At 26.2% G+C, this 19,581-nt stretch overlaps 2 protein-coding genes and 1 long non-coding RNA gene across 4 annotated transcripts in view; 2 read left to right on the forward strand and 1 right to left on the reverse strand.

Annotated features, from left to right (window-relative positions):
- Positions 1–11,767, forward strand: part of LOC127285376 (dynein axonemal heavy chain 12) — a 46,907-nt gene extending 35,140 nt beyond the window's left edge. Inside the window, exons 23-30 of the mRNA XM_051311359.1 lie at positions 24–1,265; positions 2,240–2,593; positions 2,661–3,127; positions 7,576–7,733; positions 7,834–8,080; positions 8,700–9,105; positions 9,198–9,461; positions 11,362–11,767. Of these exons, the coding sequence (XP_051167316.1) occupies positions 24–1,265; positions 2,240–2,593; positions 2,661–3,127; positions 7,576–7,733; positions 7,834–8,080; positions 8,700–9,105; positions 9,198–9,461; positions 11,362–11,712 (3,489 nt within the window). The 3' untranslated portion in view covers positions 11,713–11,767. The remainder of the gene's footprint in view (positions 1–23; positions 1,266–2,239; positions 2,594–2,660; positions 3,128–7,575; positions 7,734–7,833; positions 8,081–8,699; positions 9,106–9,197; positions 9,462–11,361) is intronic.
- Positions 1–19,581, reverse strand: part of LOC127285551 (uncharacterized) — a 182,397-nt gene that overhangs the window by 86,007 nt on the left and 76,809 nt on the right. The window lies entirely within an intron of this gene.
- Positions 17,433–19,581, forward strand: part of LOC127285388 (FERM, ARHGEF and pleckstrin domain-containing protein 1-like) — a 71,724-nt gene continuing 69,575 nt past the window's right edge. For both annotated transcript variants that reach the window (XM_051311371.1, XM_051311381.1), the window contains exon 1: positions 17,433–17,573. The gene's annotated coding sequence lies outside the window, so the exon portion shown is untranslated. The remainder of the gene's footprint in view (positions 17,574–19,581) is intronic.

The raw sequence follows: 19,581 nt of genomic DNA on the forward strand, positions 1-19,581 counted from the left end.
AACATTAATTTTGTTTCAATAAGGTGACAAATTGTAAAAATAAATTAATGCGAGCTGAAAAATTAATAAGCGGATTAGGTGGTGAAAAAGAACGTTGGATTATTTGTGCAGAAAATCTGCAAAAAGCCTTTGACACTTTACCAGGCGATATATTAATTTCCTGTGGTATGATTGCATATTTAGGACCATTCACAACAGCATATCGATTAGAAAATATCGAAAAATGGCGAATATATGTGAAAAGTTTAAAGATACCCTGCTCGGAGGAATATAATTTCATTGATGTTCTTGGATCAGAAATAAAAATAAATTCTTGGAATATCTTTGGATTGCCACGTGATTCATTTTCAACGGAAAATGCAATTATAATGGACAATTCAATGCGATGGAGTCTTTTTGTTGATCCACAGAGTCAAGCAAATAAATGGATTCGACATATGGAGAAATCAAGTGAATTAGAAGTTGTTAAATTGACAGATTCTAATTATATGGATATTATTGAACAATGCATTGAATATGGAAAACCGATTTTAATTGAAAATATCGGTGAAACACTTGATCCATCATTGGATCCAATTTTAATGAAAAATATTTATAAAATTGCCGGTATTTGGTATATTAATTTAGGTGAAAAGAGTATAGAGTATAATATAAAATTTCGTTTTTATATGACAACAAAATTACGAAATCCCCACTATTTACCAGAGGTTTATAATAAAGTAACTTTAATTAATTTTGCATTGACAATTGAAGGATTAGAGGATCAATTATTGGGTATAGTGGTGGCAAAAGAGAGGCCTGATCTTCAAGAAAAACGAGAATATTTAATTGTACAAAGTGCTGCAAATAAGAAAGCTCTAAAACAAGTTGAAGATCATATTTTAAAAACATTATCAGTTTCAGGAGCAACTATATTGGAAGATGAGGAGGCTATTGAAATTTTAGATTCATCGAAAATTCTTTCAATTGATATAATCAAGAAACAAGAATCTGCAAAAGAAACTGAAGCTAAAATTGAAAATTTTAGACAGAGTTATAGGCCAATAGCAAAACATGTTTCTTCACTTTATTATACAGTAACAGATCTACCGAATATTGATCCAATGTATCAATATTCATTAGCTTGGTTTATTAATCTTTATATCTTGTCGATTGACACTGCGAGTAAAAGTAAAATTCTAGAGAGAAGATTACACTTTTTAAGAGAAGCTTTCACTTACAATTTATATCAAAACGTCTGCCGTTCGTTATTCGAAAAGGATAAGGTCAATATTCAAAAAAAATCCATATATGGGGGTATTCTTTGTCAAAAAGACACCCTCTCTGTTCAGGATAGATTTAATTACATAAAACTCTATATGGGCTTAAATTGCAGCAAATTTTGTCCATTTTTTGATGCCTTATGGCACTTTTTAAATATTAAACATGGGGGACCACAAATGTTTAAAAAAAACTTTCAATATTATCGAAAAAGGAAATACATTTTTTTAATACAAGGTTAAATACCGGCACAGAAATCTACATTATCGACTCATGGTAAAAGCAGAAAAATAATGATATAAAAATTATCGACATAGAAATCTACATTACCGACTGATGGTAAAAGCAGGATAATGATGATAAAAAAATTACCGATATAGAAATCTACATTACCGACAGATGGTAAAAGAGAAAAATTAAAATATAAAAATCACTGACACAGAAATCTTTATTACCGATTCTTCCTCTTTACCATTAGTCGGTAATGTAGATTTCTATGTCGGTAATTTTTATATTTTCATTTTACCATCAGTCGGTAATATAGATTTCTATGTCGGTAATTTTTATGTCATCACTATCCTGCTTTTACCATCAGTCGGTAATGTAGATTTCTATGTCGATAATTTTTATATAATTATTTTTCTGCTTTTACCATCAGTCGATAATGTAGATTTCTGTGCCGGTAATCGATTTTTTATTTTTAAAAAAATAAGTTTTAACCTTGTATTAAAAAAATGTATTTCCTTTTTCGATAATATTGAAGGTTTTTTTTTAACATTTGTGGTCCCCCATGTTTAATATTTAAAAAGTGCCATAAGGCATCAAAAAATAGAGAAAATTTGCTGTAATTTAAGCCCATATAGAGTTTTTTGTAATTAAATCTATCCTGGACAGATGGGGTGTCTTTTTGACAAAGAATGCTCCATATAAATTATAATAATTTATCTGCTTTATTTTTTATATTTATATTCTTTTACAGCTTTTGTACTCGTTTGTTTTGTGTACAACAATTTTACTTGCAAATGAAGAAATTAATCGAGATGAAATCATATTTTTCCTTACCGGTGGTATTCCATTGGGAAATGAATTAGAAAATCCAGCATCAAATTGGCTATCTGATAAATCATGGGATGAAATATGTCGCGTTGGTACATTACGTTCATTTGTAAATTTCAAGGATAGCTTCATAAAAAATATAAATATTTGGCAAAATTTCTACGATTTAATGAATCCACAAAATTCTTCACTACCAGAACCGTGGGAAAAAAATTTAACAATATTTCAAAAATTAATTATTATGAGATTAATAAGACCAGATAAGGCTGTTGCAAAAGTAAGAAAATCATAATATAGTCATCAGAAAAATTTTAATAATTATTCACTGTATTAATATATTTCAGGTGATGCAATTTGTGGAAATAGCAATGGGAATGAAATTTGTAACACCACCAGCATTTGATCTTGTAAAATCGTACGCTGATTCAAATTGCTTGAATCCTTTGATTTTCATTCTTTCATCTGGATCAGATCCAATGAGTTCATTGTCGAATTTTGCTGATAATATGGAATATACATCGAGATTTACTTCTATTTCCCTTGGACAAGGTCAAGGTCCAATTGCACGAAAACTCATTGAACAAGCACAAGCTGATGGTTCATGGGTTTGTCTTCAAAATTGTCATCTCGCTGTCTCGTGGATGCGGGAACTTGAAAAAATATGTGAATCATTTGACACAAGAAATACTTCTGTCAATTTTCGTCTTTGGCTAACTAGTTATCCTTCGGATAAATTTCCAATTACTGTTTTGCAAAATAGTGTGAAAATGACAAATGAACCACCTACAGGACTTCAGTCGAATTTACTACGGTTAGTTAGTATATTTATTATATTGAACTTTGGCTTTTAATTCAAAAATTTTAATCTCTATGAGTAAATTTAGAAAAATAAATGTCTCTTTGCGAGGAAGAAATACTAAAGAAAAAAAAATTGAAGATTATAACTTAACAGCGGTATTTATATTCTCCTTTATAGGGGAGGATGGGGTAAGGATAGTTAGGTAAGACATTTTTGGATCTATACACGGAAAAAAAGAAAAAGTAACTTTTACTACTTTAAAAGTAAAATTGGACCTGTCCGAAGTTTCTGCGCATCTCTGGCAACTTTTACTCCAAAAATAGTAAAATTTACTTCAGAAATAGTAAAAATTACTACGGAAACAGTAAAATTTACTACAGAAATAGTCAATTTTACTATTTTTCGAGTAAAAGTTGCCAGAGATGCGCAGAAACTTCGGACAGGTCCAATTTTACTTTTAAAGTAGTAAAAGTTACTTTATTCGTTTTTCCATTTTTCTCCGTGTAGCAGCTAAAATTCAACAGGCATCGGAAAAAGAATAGTATCATTCGAAAGCCTGTTTATTTAGCTATACAATTTTGTAATACATTATTTTGCTGTGGATTGCAATGCCTTCGAGATATTAGCGGAAAATTAAAAAAAAAAATTTAACTATCTTAGTTATCAAAATTCTTTTTACGAAAAATAATCAAAAAAAGACATTAAATGTTAGGTTTTTTTAATTTCATTAGATAAAAGCACCTCAAAACACTTCATAGCACTACCAAAAAAATTTTTTGGACATAAATAAATATTTAAAACAGTTAATATCTGAAACAGTGTTTTAAACAGAACTGAGACATTTTAGAAAAACCAGAATTTTCGCAAATAAACACGTAGCTTCCACAAATGATAGCGCATCAAGATCAAATTTTTCTTGACATTTTTTGGTGTTAAAACAAGTATATATGAAAAATAGTGCCCTTTTTGAAGAAGCCGTATAAGCAATAGAGCCACTAACTATCCTTGCCCCTTAACTATCCTTGCCCCATTCTCCCCTACTGAAATTAATGATTTTGAAAATGGGAATAAATTCTAGTTTAGTCTGAAAACAATCTGAAAGTGATCCCCCTTGCGGATTGGGTAAACTAAATTTTGACCCAATTCGGTTTGAAAGGCAAAATAATGATGTTAATTGATGAAAAATGATGAAATAAACTCGTAGAAATGATAAATTATCATTTAGAGAGTTGATTTTTGCAATAGTTTTGATAAATTAAGGTTTATTTTTTTCCCAATATTTTCCACAAAAATAAGAATTTTTTTTTTGAAAAAATATGATTAATAAAATAGAAACTAAAAATTTTATTTCCTCTATTTCTAAAAAAAATCTTTAGAATTTTGTTAAAAATAAAATTAATAATTTCTATTCGCAATAATTTTTTTCTGAAAATTTAACATTTAACAATCCTATATCTACGTAAAAAATATTTACAACTTTTTTTTTCTATTATTGTTATTAGGAAAAAAGTTATAAATAATAGAAAAAAATTGTTATAGGTAATTTATTAATTAATGCAAATATCTTGGAAAATATTAAAATTTTACTAGAAGGACAAAAAAAAATCCGTAACATCGACGCTTTAATTTTCCAATGAAATGTCTCATAAAAATAAATCTCAATGAATTTTGGAAGATATATAGTTATATATGCTTTTTAAAAAAATTAATGTTAATTCAAAATCTTGCATCGCAAATAACACAGGCCTACAAAATTTTGGATTTTGTCAGACCCAGAAACTGGAAGTCATTTTCGATGTAATTTGTCACGCTGAATCCAAAAATGACAAGGAAATTACTCTATCACGTCAGCATTTTGAGATATTCTAACCTAAAAGCGTGAAAAATGAAGTTTTTGGTAATATTTGACACTATATAAAATCGACAAAAAATTTTTTTAATCATTGGTCCAAATTTCAAAAGAAAGTATTATATTTCTCCTTTCAAAATTTTCTAAGTTCGATCTGATCCAATTTTTTTTTCTCTGCGATACAACCATTTAAGTTTTACATTACATGAACTAAAATCCCTTTCAAAAAGAAAAATAAATTGCAAAGTACTGTCGACAGTATGAAGTATGAGTGTGTATTGTAAAGAGTGGGGACTATTGCACAGTCCTTTAAAACTAATGCATAAGCAGGTGTGGTCAGATTAATTAGTCGCTACTCAAAGTGATAGCACGGTTAGTAAATTGTCTTCCAAAAAGACTCAGTGAAGCTTTGGAAGGATTGATTATCTCCAAGTTTTTGTACTTTGCTTGTTAAATAAATAAAGTAGAGTTTGTTCTCAGTTGAGTAACCAACTCACAAAAATAATATTATTAGTTGTTTCTTACGGCGACAACAGTACTCATATCACTGAAACTTATTTCTCGGGTATTTTTGAGGTCGCTAATTACGAATCTGACGTCAGATTTTTGAATTTCAAAATGTCGAATCCCATATGGCGGACACTTTTTAAAAAATTTACCGAATTCGCTTGTCATTCATTACTTGGGGGTTTTTAGGGTCGCTGATTACGAATTAAATGTCAGATTTTTGAATCTGATATCACATTCGTAATTAGCGATTTTAAAACCCCCTGAGTAACAATTTTCAGTGCCATGAGTACTTCGCAATTTATTTTTCTTTTTTAAAGGGATTTTAGTTCATGCAATGTAAAACGCAAATGGCTGTATCTCAGAGAAAAAAAATTGGATCAGATCGAGCCAAGAAAATTTTGAAAGGGGAAATATAATACTTTCTTTTGAAATTTTGACGAATGATTAAACAAAAATTTTGTCGATTTTATAGAGTATCAAATATTGCCAAAAACAGCATTTTTTTATTTTTTATCTCAAAATGCTGACGTGATAGAGCAATTTGCTTGTCATTTTTGGATTTAGCGTGATAAATTACATCGGAAATGACTATTCCGGTTTCTGGGTCTAAAATTTGTAGGCCTGTGTAATTAAGCTGCAAATAATTATTTTTTTCAACATTTTGATTTTTTTCAACTCAGACAAAAATTGCAATTTTTATCTAATTTTTATAAACAATAACTATAGCTGATTTTACTTTTTGAAACATTCTCTCTATAATCGTAATTTTTTTCAACATTGTTTGAAAGTATTTTCTTGAAATATATTATAAACAAAGCAAAATGTTTATTAAATAATATTTTAACAACATACCATTTTTTATTTATGAGGTTATGTTATATTATTAACCCTCACGTGCCTGAGTTCATGTTTGAACGTGAGTGCCTGGGTCCGAGAGACCCAGCTGCTTAAATTTCATTAAAAAAAAAAGATTTAATATCAGGATATTCAATATTTTTATTTTAAATTATAATTGTAATATTTTGCAAATATAATTGCGCAAAAAATATTTAATCTTTTAACACTCTAGGGTACATAAATAGCCTACAAAAAGTCGTGTCGTCACACCTTTTTCGACAGGGCGAACTTAAGTGTACAGTACAAAAGAAATAATTAAGTTAACTTGATTATTACTGGGTATTCTTAAGTTTTTGGGATCGCTGATTACGAATCCAACGTCAGATTTAGAAAATTCAAAATTTCGGATCCAATATGGCGGACGAATTTAAAAGAAAACTTTCTGATTCGCTTGAAAATTGTTACTCGGGGGTTTTTGTGGTCGCTGATTACGAATCCGGTGTTCGTTTTTCAAAATTCAAAATGGCGGATCCAATATAGCGGACAAATTTTAAAAAATTAAACATATTTGCTTAAAAATCATTACTCGGGGGTTTTTGGGGTCGCTGATTACGAATCCGGTGTCCGTTTTTCAAAAATTAAAATGGCAGATTCAATATGGCGGACAGGAAAACTAAATATCAATAAAATTTACTAATATCAGATTTATAATCAGCGACCTTGAAAAACCCTGAATAACGAGTTCAAGCAAAACCGTCAAATTTAAAAAAATATATCTGCCATATTGGTTCTGACATTTTGAATTTTGAAAAAGTAACATCAGATTTGTAATTAGCGACCCCGAAAACCTCCGAGTAACGATTTTCAAGCGAATCCGTACGATTTTTAAGAAAATTATCCGCCATTTTGAATTTTGAAAAACGGACACCGGATTCGTAATCAGCGACCCCGAAAATCCCCGAGTAACGATTTTTAAGCGAATATGTTGAAGTATATGAAAAAAAAAGTTGCCTGGGTCCAAGGGACCCAGCTCAGGCATCTATGTACTAAAGAGATATAAAATAATGTATTAGAAAGAGTTTTACATAGAAAATGCTCCTTTTTTTAAAAAGGTACGTTATATCATTAGCTTATCCGATTTGATAATGATTTTGAAAAAAAATTCTTAAATAGAAGTAGATGAAAAAGCAAATTGTCTGGGTCCGATGGACCCAGCTCAGGCACGTAAGAGTGAAGCTAAAAATGACAATTTATTAATTTATAGATCTTACAAGTCGGAACCTGTTAAAAATCCCGAATTTTTTGAAGGCTGTCCAGGAAAGGAAAAAACTTTTAAGAGATTATTGTACAGTTTGTGTTTTTTTCATGCCGTTGTGCAAGAAAGAAGAAATTATGGGTCACAGGGATGGAATATTGCATACGGTAAAGAGATAAATTCCAAATAATTTTAACTATATTTAAAAGAGACTCACCATTTCACTTATATTTATTTAAGACACTTTAATATTGTATATATGTTTAGGATTTAATGAATCGGATTTTCAAATATCTGTTCAACAACTTCAAATATTCATCAACGATTATGAGGAAGTACCTTTTAAAGCAATTTTATATTTAACTGGTGAATGTAATTATGGAGGAAGAGTCACTGATGACAGAGATCGAAGGTGTTTAAATACAATTCTATTGGATTTTTATAATTCTGATGTGATTACAAATTCACAATATACTTTTTCAAACGTTGGACCAGATTATGTTCTTCCTAAAAAGTAAGAAATTTTTTAAAAAAAAATTTTCTGACCAAATTCATTTTAAATAAGGCAGGCTGAAACGTCGTTTATTTAAAATTTAGGGGAAAAAACTTTAAAGTTTTATAATTTTTAAAGTAATTTAGATCTCTCATTTTTTCTTTTTGCATTTGAAAAAGCTTTCATTTTTCTTTCGAAATCCATTGGAAAAATTAAAAAAATGTTCAAAAATAACAAAATGGCGGCCATTTTAATAAAAAAATATGCAGTGAAATTACTCGAAAACACTTCTTTTTTTTGCTCAAAATTTTTTTGTGGATTCTCTTCACCGTGAAGAATATTTTTTATAAGAATTTAACTTGTGATCGATTCTTGTGGAAGAGAAAAAACATTTTTTTTTTTTTGCCTGATTTGAAATGAATTTGGTCATTATTACAATAATTTATGTTACGAATTTTTAATTTTTCAACCATTATAAATATTTACAATTTTACATCTCTGATGAAAACTTCTTTATAAAATTAAAATAAATTTAAAATTAATCCGCCATACACAATATTGTTTTGGAATGGTCCCTGATTGAAATAAAAAATTTGAAATCCTCTGAATAAAAATTTTATAATTTTCCATTTTCTCTTAGGAATGAGTATAAGGATTATATTAAACAAATAGAATCAATTCCATTTACAACAATACCTGAAGTACTTGGATTACACATGAATGCTGGAATAACAAGAGAACTAAATATTTCAAAAAACTTTTTTGATTCAATGGTTCAATTACAGGGAACAGTATCAATTGGCGAAATTTCGAAACAAGACGAATTGCTTCTAAATATAAAAAATGATATTTATGATAGACTCCCTGATTTATTTGACATTGAAGAGGCACAAAAAAAATATCCCGTTAATTATATGGAATCAATGAATACTGTTCTTACTCAAGAAATGGAAAGATATAATATTCTTTTAAAGGAAATCAAAACTTCACTTATAATGTTGGAAAAGGCAGTCAAGGGACTTATAGTAATGACTCCTGCTCTCGAGGTTATTTATTAATTTAAAGTGAAATATTAAATTAAAAATTAGAATGAAATATTTCAAGTATCATAAAATGTATTTTGAATTGTTTTACGCAGATTCTTTCAACTTTTATGTTGAATTCAAAACTCCCTCCAACATGGGCAAAAGCGAGTTCTTATCCAAGTTTAAAACCACTTCCCAGTTATATAAATGATTTTCTTGAACGACTTAATTTTCTTTCAAAGTGGCTTAAAAATGGAAAACCATCGACTTTTTGGATATCTGGTTTTTCATTTGTACATTCTTTTTTAACAGGTGCCACACAAAATTTTGCTAGAAAATACAAAATACCAATCGATAGAATTGGTTTTGAATTTGAAGTAAGTTTTGTCATTTTATTATATAGAATTTATTTTATTATCTATTTAGGTATTTTACCATTTTTATTTATTTATTTCATTAGTTAAATATTTTAATTAATTTATCCAGGCATCACTGGTATTTACCTTTTTCACCTTTTTTAATTTTTTTTTTCGATTTTATCACCTTTTTACCTATTTTGATGATTCGCCACCTTTTTACCCTTTTTGTGATGAAAAATATAAAATTTTTTGTAAAAAAAGTTTCAGTTTTTTAAAAACTAAAATTTCAATTAAAAATTTTAAAAATGTAAAAAGCAAAAAATTATTTTTCTTCCATTTTCTATTATAAAAAACTCTACATAATGTAAATTTTAATTAACTGAAATTTCACTGGTAATTATTTTAAGGCCATGTGGGAAATACCCACGTGACCCCCATGCAAAAAACATGGTATCGTATTTCCAAATTTTCTCTAAAATGGTAAAGAATTTTTGGTTGAAATTTGAAAAATGTGATAGAGAATAGCATTAAGAATGGCGCTGTTCTCGGTTTGAAGCACAATTTTGCGTTTAAGTATTAAAAATAAAAGTTTGGAATTTCCCATTTTTGAACGAAAGTTGAAGTCAACATGGCGGGGGTACATACAGACGTCGCGTGATTGTATCAGTGGTCCAGGAACTAGCGCCAATTCGAGTTAGTGGCCGCTCAAAGAAATAACAAAAACCTATTAACTCCACTATTAATTACATTTTTAAATTATTTCGCATTCAATTACAATAAATAAGTAGAACGGCCCAATTCCTTCAATCCTTTTTTATTATTCCTCAAAATTTCAACCCGAAATTTCTTCTCATTTCCGAGAAACTTGGAACTATACCAAAAAGTGATTCTGTCTCGCATGGCCTTAAAATTAATCTTTTTCTACAATTTAAAATTTGTTTTGTATTGTATTGTTAAAAATACAATTTTTAAAATGACTAAAAATATTTTTTTTCAATTTTGATAACGTAAAACTTTTTTAGATCCTAAATAATGTCAGTAAAAAACTTGTTGTCTAATAACAATGAAAATTTTAATATGTTAAAATTTGATAAGACAGAAGAGTCATTTAAATGAATTTGTATATTTTACAGAATGAATGTTGGAAAGAATTCTTTCATATTTTTGAATTTACTTTTTACAAAATTCTTAAAATGCCGAAATTTTATTTTTTAAAACTTTCATTTGTCCAAATAAATACCTGACAAATAAATTTAGACACAAATTTTAAAATTGACTAATCAAAAGTTATCCATTAAATTATAATTATTCGACTAAAAAAAATTCATTCATTCTATAAAACAAAAATTCTTTTAAATGACTATCATGTCTTTCGAAAATTCGAATGAATAATAATTCTGTCAAATTCAAATTCACGGAAGTAAAATGTCTGTAAAATGAAAATTTGTTTAAATACACTGAAAAAAAAGTAGTATTAAATCAAGAAAACCTATGTACTTGACCGTATTTTATACCAATATTTTCTTGATCCAAGAAAATTCACTTCAAACTAATAAAAATTTCTTGGATCAAGAAAATATTGATATAAAATACGGTCAAGTACATAGGTTTTCTTGATTCAATACTATTTTTTTTCAGTGTAACAATTCTGTAATTATACAAATTTGGTTAAATTTAATTTTTACTAAATAATAATTCGAAGAAGAAAAATTTGGCTCAAAATAAATTCGAGGTAATGAAATTGAATTGAAAATTCTAACACATTAATTTTTGAGCTTATTTATGTGTCTCTAATTTTTTATATAAAACTTGAGAAAAAATGTTTTTGAATGAAAATTTCACGTGAAATGCCCCATAAATATAAATTTTATTAATACTTTCTGCCAATGAATAAAAAAAAAAATTCAAAAAATTGTAGGTACTTTCAAAATTTGAATCGAATACTCCACCAAAAGATGGTGTTTATACTTATGGAATGTTTCTTGTTGGAGCAAAATGGGATATAAAAAATATGAAACTTGCAGAGAGTACTCCAAAAGTTCTTTGGGATGAAATGCCTTTAGTCTGGTTCAAACCTACTGAAACAGTAAACATTGAAATTCGAGGTCGGTATGAGTGCCCTTTATATATAACATCAGCTCGATTTGGCGTTTTAAAAACTACAGGTCATTCTTCCAATTATGTCCTATCAATATTACTAGACACTGATTTAGATGTAAGAGAATGGATCAAAAGAGGTCTTGCTCTTTTATGCCAACTTGACGATTAAAAGCTGATTTAAATTTCTTGATAATAAAATAAAATTCTTATTATAATTTCAGTGATTATAAGTATAATTATTTTTTATTTCAATCCGCTAGTAATAAGTTTCACAAAAATCTAACAAGTTTTTTTTGAAATACTGATTTAATTCTTTAAGTTTTAAAAGAGTGTTTTCTACCCTGAAATCATAAATTTCAATTCTATTATAAAATTTCTTGTTTCAATTAAACTTTATTAAAAATTCAAATTTTTAATCATACAAAACTTGAATATAAAAATAAAGGTTCTAAAATATTCAATCGGTTTGGTGCAGAAACAGCACAAGTCCACATTTTTCGAAAATTTTTATTTTTTTTAAAATTAATATTATAGAATAAAGCTACACAATTTGGAAAAATATTGCATCAATTAAAAATCTACTAATCCTTAAAAAAAAATCAAATTTTCATTTTGTGCAGAAACAGCACAAGTCCATGTTTCATACACTGTAATTCTTTCAATATTTACTTTCAGATTTATAATAATATTGAATTTTACAATATTGTAGTAGTATTGTAGTAGAAAATATGGGAGTTCATTAAATCGTAATTATCAACTGTTTCTATTTACCCCTAAATTTTTCAACTTTGTTAAAACTTAGGGGTAAATAGAAACAGTTGATTATTTCTTACAAAATTTAAGAAAAAATTAATTTCAAGTATGCAAATGTTAAAAGATACAAAGAATTACATAAAAAATGGTGTTAGTTATAAAATAATACAAACTATTAAATAATAATGCATTAATTAATGCACTAGTCTATATTTGTTAAATACAATGTACCGATGAGAAAATAGATGAATAATATTTTCAATACATTTTTATAATGCTGAAAATAGTGTTGTATCTTGATAGAAACAATTTCTGTTTCTATTTACCCTGAATTTCCAGTTTTTAGAGGTAAATAGAAACAGTCTTCCTATTTTTAATTGAATTTTGCAAAATGAAAAAATCAAATTTGCATTTTTGTTGTAGTATTTAATAAGAAATAATGATAAATAATAATATGAATTTTTAGTTTATTTTTTTTCAAATGCGAGTCAAAAAAGTGAAAGGGTGTGTCTTCTTTGATTTTCAATTTTTTATGCAATAGGAAATATCTTTGTTTATACTGCTGCTAATTGACAAACGAAAAATGGGGGAATACTTAGAACCTGTTGAGGGTGATCAAAGGTTCAAGGTTTAAGGCCGTATTTATTATTAAAATTTTTTATTTTACTGAAATAACTACTGTTTCGACTTACTCCTAGTTTCTATTTACCCCAACTGACCCTAAATGTTTAAAAACAAAAATTTTTAAAATCATGAAATTTCAAATTTTAAAAATTTTATTATTTATAAAATATTAATTAAAAATTATCCAAATTACATATTTTTAATAAATGTTACTAACTGTCCCAAATCATGTTTATTATTCGCCCATTTCCCAATTCTTTTAGAGCCTCTGCCATCTTTTTTCCCCAAATCGTTGGATTCCCGTATTTGATTCCTCTTACTTCTTCCCTTAAACATTTGTATGCCCATCTATCTTCGTCTAATTGTGAAATTTTTATTATGAAATTTATACTCCTTCTAAAAGCCTCAATTTCTCTTCTTCCTGTTTCCATTTTCCAAATGTAGTCCGGAGTATTCTTCGGTAAACCCATGTTTGCTTTGACGAATTTTGCCTGTACTCGTTCAATTTTTTCTTTCTTTTGCCACCCCCATATTTCAACTCCATATATGGAGAAAATTTGTTCCGGACATTTTACTGAATTTTAACTGAAAGTTGGGATATAGTTGCATAAAAGGAATTTTTCAAAATATTTTTTTTATTTTTTGTAGTGATGATAGTTAAAACTTGATATGATATTTTAATTTATTACCAACTCTCTAAATCTGAATTAGTCATTTTTGACTAATTCACAGTCATTTTTGACTAATTCAAATAGGGCGGATTCGTTTACTGTGAATTAGTCAAAAGTTACTAATTCAATCTGTAACTAATCTACCACTAAATGAATTAGAAGTTTCAGTTTCTAGATAGGTATACATAGGTAGATAAAGTAGGTAATGTAGACGTATTTATTTTGAAAATAGACAAAAATTATTGCTTAAAAAATAGGAAACGATTATATTTTGTTTTTATATAGTTTAAATAACGTGAATCAATAAAAAAATCTATTTATTTCATTTTCGAAATTATTCTGCGATAATTACTGGTGGGAGATGTCACTTAGGATTTGAACCTATTACCTTGCCTTCTACCTTAGGAGCTGCGCCTTGACGCGCTCAACCAAAGGAGATTATGAAAATTCGTTACAAAATGTCTCTTATAAGCAAATTGATATAAACTCATTTGTCAAATCGCTAATAAATAAGGTAAAGTCGATTTGTTTTCTATACAAATTTAATTATTATATAAATTTGTAATTAGAGTCTTATAAATGTGCCAATATTGATTTAAATTTGTAAATTAAATTAATTAACATTAACATAACAACAATAGTTTGGAGTGTTTTTTGGCCATCTATACAAACATTTGAAGAACTGAGTTTGAACACATTCAATTTGATCAATATCATCATTATTAATATTATATTACTAAATTAATTATATGTCAATTTTGGTAAACATAACCTACAAAACCTAACTGTTATGTCTGGACATAAAGAAAAATAAATATTTTTTTCATAATTACTTAATGGAAAATAATTACTTGTGCATTTGTTAAATTGATTTTTCTTTGGTTGGAACAGAAAAATGTTGTATAATAAATTAAAAAATTTTCAATTAAGCTATTTTTGCTTATTTTGATGTATGCACATATTATCATGATTAACAAATTAGAAGAAAATCTCTACAATTCATTTAGTCATTAAAAGTGACTATTTTTTAGTAGAAAAAGCACTACTAATTAATTCAGTAATGAAAAGTGACTATTTTTTTAGTAGAAAGTGATGAAACAACTAATTCATTAGTAAAATATGGTGTTACTAATTCAATTAGTAAAATTTTGACTAATTCACATTTAGAGAGAAGCTAGTACTGTAAATATATGAAAAATTTGAATCATTAAATATTGGTTTATATTACGATAACGTATACGTAGATTATGTTGACTATTAGTCTACAAGAAATTATAAATCAATATTTATTCAATGAATTTCTCAAAAAGTTAGTTTTTGAAACAATATTATTAAGATTTAAAAGTAACCAAAAAAACCTGTGCTATTTATCACTTTTTAATGAATCTTTTATTTAAAACATGTATAGTCTTTCTCTTAACGGTCTACTAATTTTACAAACAAATCAAATTTAAAGCTACATGTAATTGTATGGAATTTTAATTTGACGAATGAAACTATAGCCAGCTCTCCTGAGTATTTCCATTCTGGGCACTACATAATTCAAGTCCAGTTCGGTAAAACGTACGTACAATTCTAATCGTATTTGTTTTCAGGATTGAAGTACTTTTTTATTAACTTATACCTTTTATATATTATATATTATTATTATTATTATTATTATTGCACAATCTTTTTTCAATTTTTCAGAAAACATAATGAAAAATTATTTTAATTCATTAACTATTATTAGAGGTGAAATAAACAAAAAATTGAATTTTGCTCAAATGTATTTTTAAACTAAATCATATTTTTAAATTAAATTTTAGGGAAAATAATTTATTTAACAAAATAATTTTTTTTCATTAATTTGTTTCTATTTAAATCACAATAAATTTTTTAAAAAATTTTATTAAAAGTGAATTAATTACTTAAAAAAAATAAATTTGCTTCCTAATTTTGTCATATGTAGTCTTAAAATTAGTTGTCATATTCAGAAATAATTGAATCTAAATTATTTTTTTTTTTTTTTTCAATAAATTGTTTGAACGTTTCTCACAAGCGGTAAACTAAAATCCTGGTTAATATATAAGGACAGATCAAAACTTCTGAAGCAATGTAAAGTGAGCGATTATATATATTGCGATATTTTATATGTATGCGTTTAGTATGTATTACGTTAAATAAAAATGTGTTGCGTGTATTAGGTGTAAGGTTAACATGATGTACTGTTTCAATTCGTATAAGTGAGTATTAAATTGTAAACCATCAGAGAATCATTAAAGTAGGTGAATTGAGATTTCCAGTAATGGTAATATTTATTTTTTTATATTTCTGCCTGAACTTTTACCGAACTCTTCATTAATAATTTAAATAATTTAGGAAATTTCAATTCTGATTTATCAAAAACAGACCTTGATATTCTTAGCTATTGTTCTAGTTTATGTACTGCCAGTACCTTACGGTTTCCCGAACTGAACTTGAGACACTAATATATGTGTTATAATATTTTAATTTGCATTACAGTTTTATGAAATTCATTTTACTGTACTAATTCTTGAAAAATTACCGTTTTGCTGTTATATCCCAATTTTACCGAACTAAGTTCAGTAAAACTCTCGGAACAAATTTTCTTCGTGATATAATGCCCTTGCTTTAACATTCATATCCATTAGAAATAATTTTTTATTTAATTCATTTATTGCCGCTCTTTTCGCTTCTCCCTATGCTTTGTTGATTAATTGTTGTACTTTTCCAGACCATTTTTAATATTTATTACTATAAGTTCTTTAAAAAGTTAGATATTCTGCAATTACGAAGAATAAACTTAAAAAGAAATTTGTCCCATAAATTTATCTGCAAAAATTAGACATTGCTCCTATGTTGAAGATATTTCGTATTGCGGTGGATGTCAATCTCGGAGAGTGACAGTTGCGCAATACGGAAAATTTTTAAATGTTAAAAAAAAAATAAAGTAATAATGAAAATGTATGTTATCACTTTTGAAAAATAGAAATATATGACTTGATTGAAATGAAAATGTGACTTTAACAAGAAATAACTGCAATATTGACTGCATTGTTTATTTTATGCGAGGTGGACACAATACGTACTGTTATATATTGCTTAAAAACCATGTCGGTAAAGAAACATTTTTTTTATCGACACTGAATTCGTTTAGACAGAAAAACAATGGTAAGTATAACTATTTTAATTTATTATTTGTTTATTTAACTGTTTTATGTATATTTTAAGTAAATAGCGCTTTTACATTATTTAGAATTATTATTATTATAAATTATATTAAATTTATATTTTTTTAACGAAAAAACTGAAAAATTTTAAAGTTTCAAAATATTGAAAATTTATCTATAACCTGATAAGAAACTGAAATTTTTTCCAAGTTCAAAATACGTAAATAAATATTATTATAAAAGAAAAATTTTGTTTTTTTTAATCTTAACAAAATTTCAAGTTTATCATTTTTTTTTTAATCTTTTAAAAAACTTATTTAAGAACTTGGAAATTTTTTTAGTTTTCTTCAGTTTCTCTAAGATTATAATGCAAGTTACAAATTATAGTATATATTTATTATTGTAAATTGTTGAGGAAAATATTATTTAGTCACAGAAAATGTTTTTATAAAAAATAATAGTGAGACTTTTTAATATACCAAAAAAAAATACTACATTATTATCAAATATTATAATTGATTTTTTTAAAAAAAATATTACATCTTTTTCTCTGTATATAAAAAATTTTTTTTTTCTAATTTAATTTAAAATTTTCCGCCATAAAACCACTTTTATTCTCTAATGTGTATACATATATATTTGAGAACCTCTGAGTTGGCACTTGAAGTTGTAGAGAGGGGGACCGATCAAAGCCAGTGCTTCGCGGGTGTGTGTGTAGCACTGTTGTGTGTGCTTTGTGCTGTCGATTTACCTCCTGGAAATATATCGAAAAACTCTCCATGGGGGCCCCACCCGAAATAATAAGAAATGTAAGTGATTTTGAAAATAATACAATAAATCTTAAGTAAAATTTATTCTCATGTAAAATTGACGAAAAAGCCGGTAAACGCCTGCCCATAAAATGATCAATGAACTCTTGCTTGTCTTTCGTGTTTTGGGGCGTGCTATACTATCGTTCAAATCAAAAGATGGACGAAAAGAAGTAAACTAAAGAAAAAAAAAGTTTTCTTTTCTATTTATTTCATTATTTCTCTATGTTATGAACATTAAATTATTTACTAAATATTCCAAAGAAAATGTAAAATTTATGTTTTCAATTCACTTGGATCATTCGGTCCATGGATTCTGGCTACATTTCTGCTAGAAATGGCGTTCTGACCATCTTTGAAATAATAAATTATATGAGAAATAAAAACAGCTATTCATCTTTAATAAAAAATATTATTAAAATTGTAAATAATTAAATTAAATTTCATTTAAATTCAATAAGTTATTTTTTATTCTCTGTTATGCTTAAAGTGTTGTGTGATCAGCAAGTATATTTTGCATCTATATTCAAATTAAAATCAAATTGTTTTTAATTTGTTTATTGTAAAAAGTGTTTTCATTGTTATGATAATTTATAGAAATTTATTTTTTACTTTAAAAGAAAATTATTAAAATTCTAGCCACAGTTTATGAAGAAAGTTATAACTTTTTTTTTTTTTTTGTTAAAAGATTCATGAACGTTTTCATAATATTAATTATTTAGTAGTTTCGACAATCAAAACCGACTTACAACACTTTGAAAGTTTACACATCTCTCTTATGTTTGTTGCGTGAAATATGACACACGTTATTATGTAAATTTGTTACATTTAACTTGAATTTTTAAAAAATGCTGATTCAGATGAAAAGAAATTTCATTCATTTTATAAAGACAAAAAATTAGTTGACGTTTAATAAATATTAATTTTCATGTAATGTTATTATATACGGATTGAGTATTTTTTTTCAGTTTCAACATTTTTCTTGTACATGAAAATAATAATTTTATGTAACTATTTATTATAACAAAATTCTGTAAGTATTTCTTACTTAATTCTAAGAAAATCTGAATTAAAAAAAAATTTACACCTATACATTCTTTGAAATTACTATTGTTTATATTAGACTTATAGTTATATTTATATTTATTATAATTATAATAATTATAATTATATATTTATATTATATATAATTATTATTATTATATATTATATATATTATATAATTATTATATAATTATTATTTATAATTATTTATAATTTATTTTATTTTTTATATTATTATTATTATTATTATTATTATTATTATTATATTAATATTAACAATTGGAATTTAAAGAATACGGATCTTTTTAACATTTTTTTTTATATATACATTATAAGCATTGCTCAGATAATAGAGATTTAATAAAAAAAATAAGAGAAAGATAAAAAATGCGAAAAAAGCCAGTTTTCTGGAATAAAAACTCTCGTTTAATTTTTTAAACTAATAATTATTTAATGGGGGTCTGCTTTCACTTTTGAAGGTAATATGTATTTTTTCTTTAGGATTCTGGATATTAAGATTAATATCCTGAATCAAGAAGAAAAGAAGGTCATTCAAAAAGGCATGTAATTTACACGCAATTACTTCCTTGATGTAAAAAATTTTTCATATATACTATAACTTGAAGCATTAAAAATTTTACATACATACTTGTAGTGCATATAACTAACATATTACCTGAAATATTTACTAAATATATGGAAATTTCAAATTGTAATTTAAAAAATTTTAATTTTTGAAAAAAATGTCAAATTATATCTCTATTAAATAAGTATAAAATAAATTAAATATAACAATTAGTATAAATACTCTCTACATTTTAATTATAGTGAGAATTCGTTCACTATAATTTAGTCATTATTCACTAAAACTTTAGTAAAAAAAAAAAAAATATTAGCAAATCAAATATTTAAATTTTACTATAAATATTTGTTAAAATTTCTATTAATTTTTAGTCATTTTTCA

This window comes from Leptopilina boulardi, unplaced genomic scaffold (assembly GCF_019393585.1).
Source record: "Leptopilina boulardi isolate dan_hultmark-lab unplaced genomic scaffold, ZJU_Lbou_2.1 LbouV2_121, whole genome shotgun sequence".
In the NCBI taxonomy this organism is placed as follows: domain Eukaryota; kingdom Metazoa; phylum Arthropoda; class Insecta; order Hymenoptera; family Figitidae; genus Leptopilina; species Leptopilina boulardi.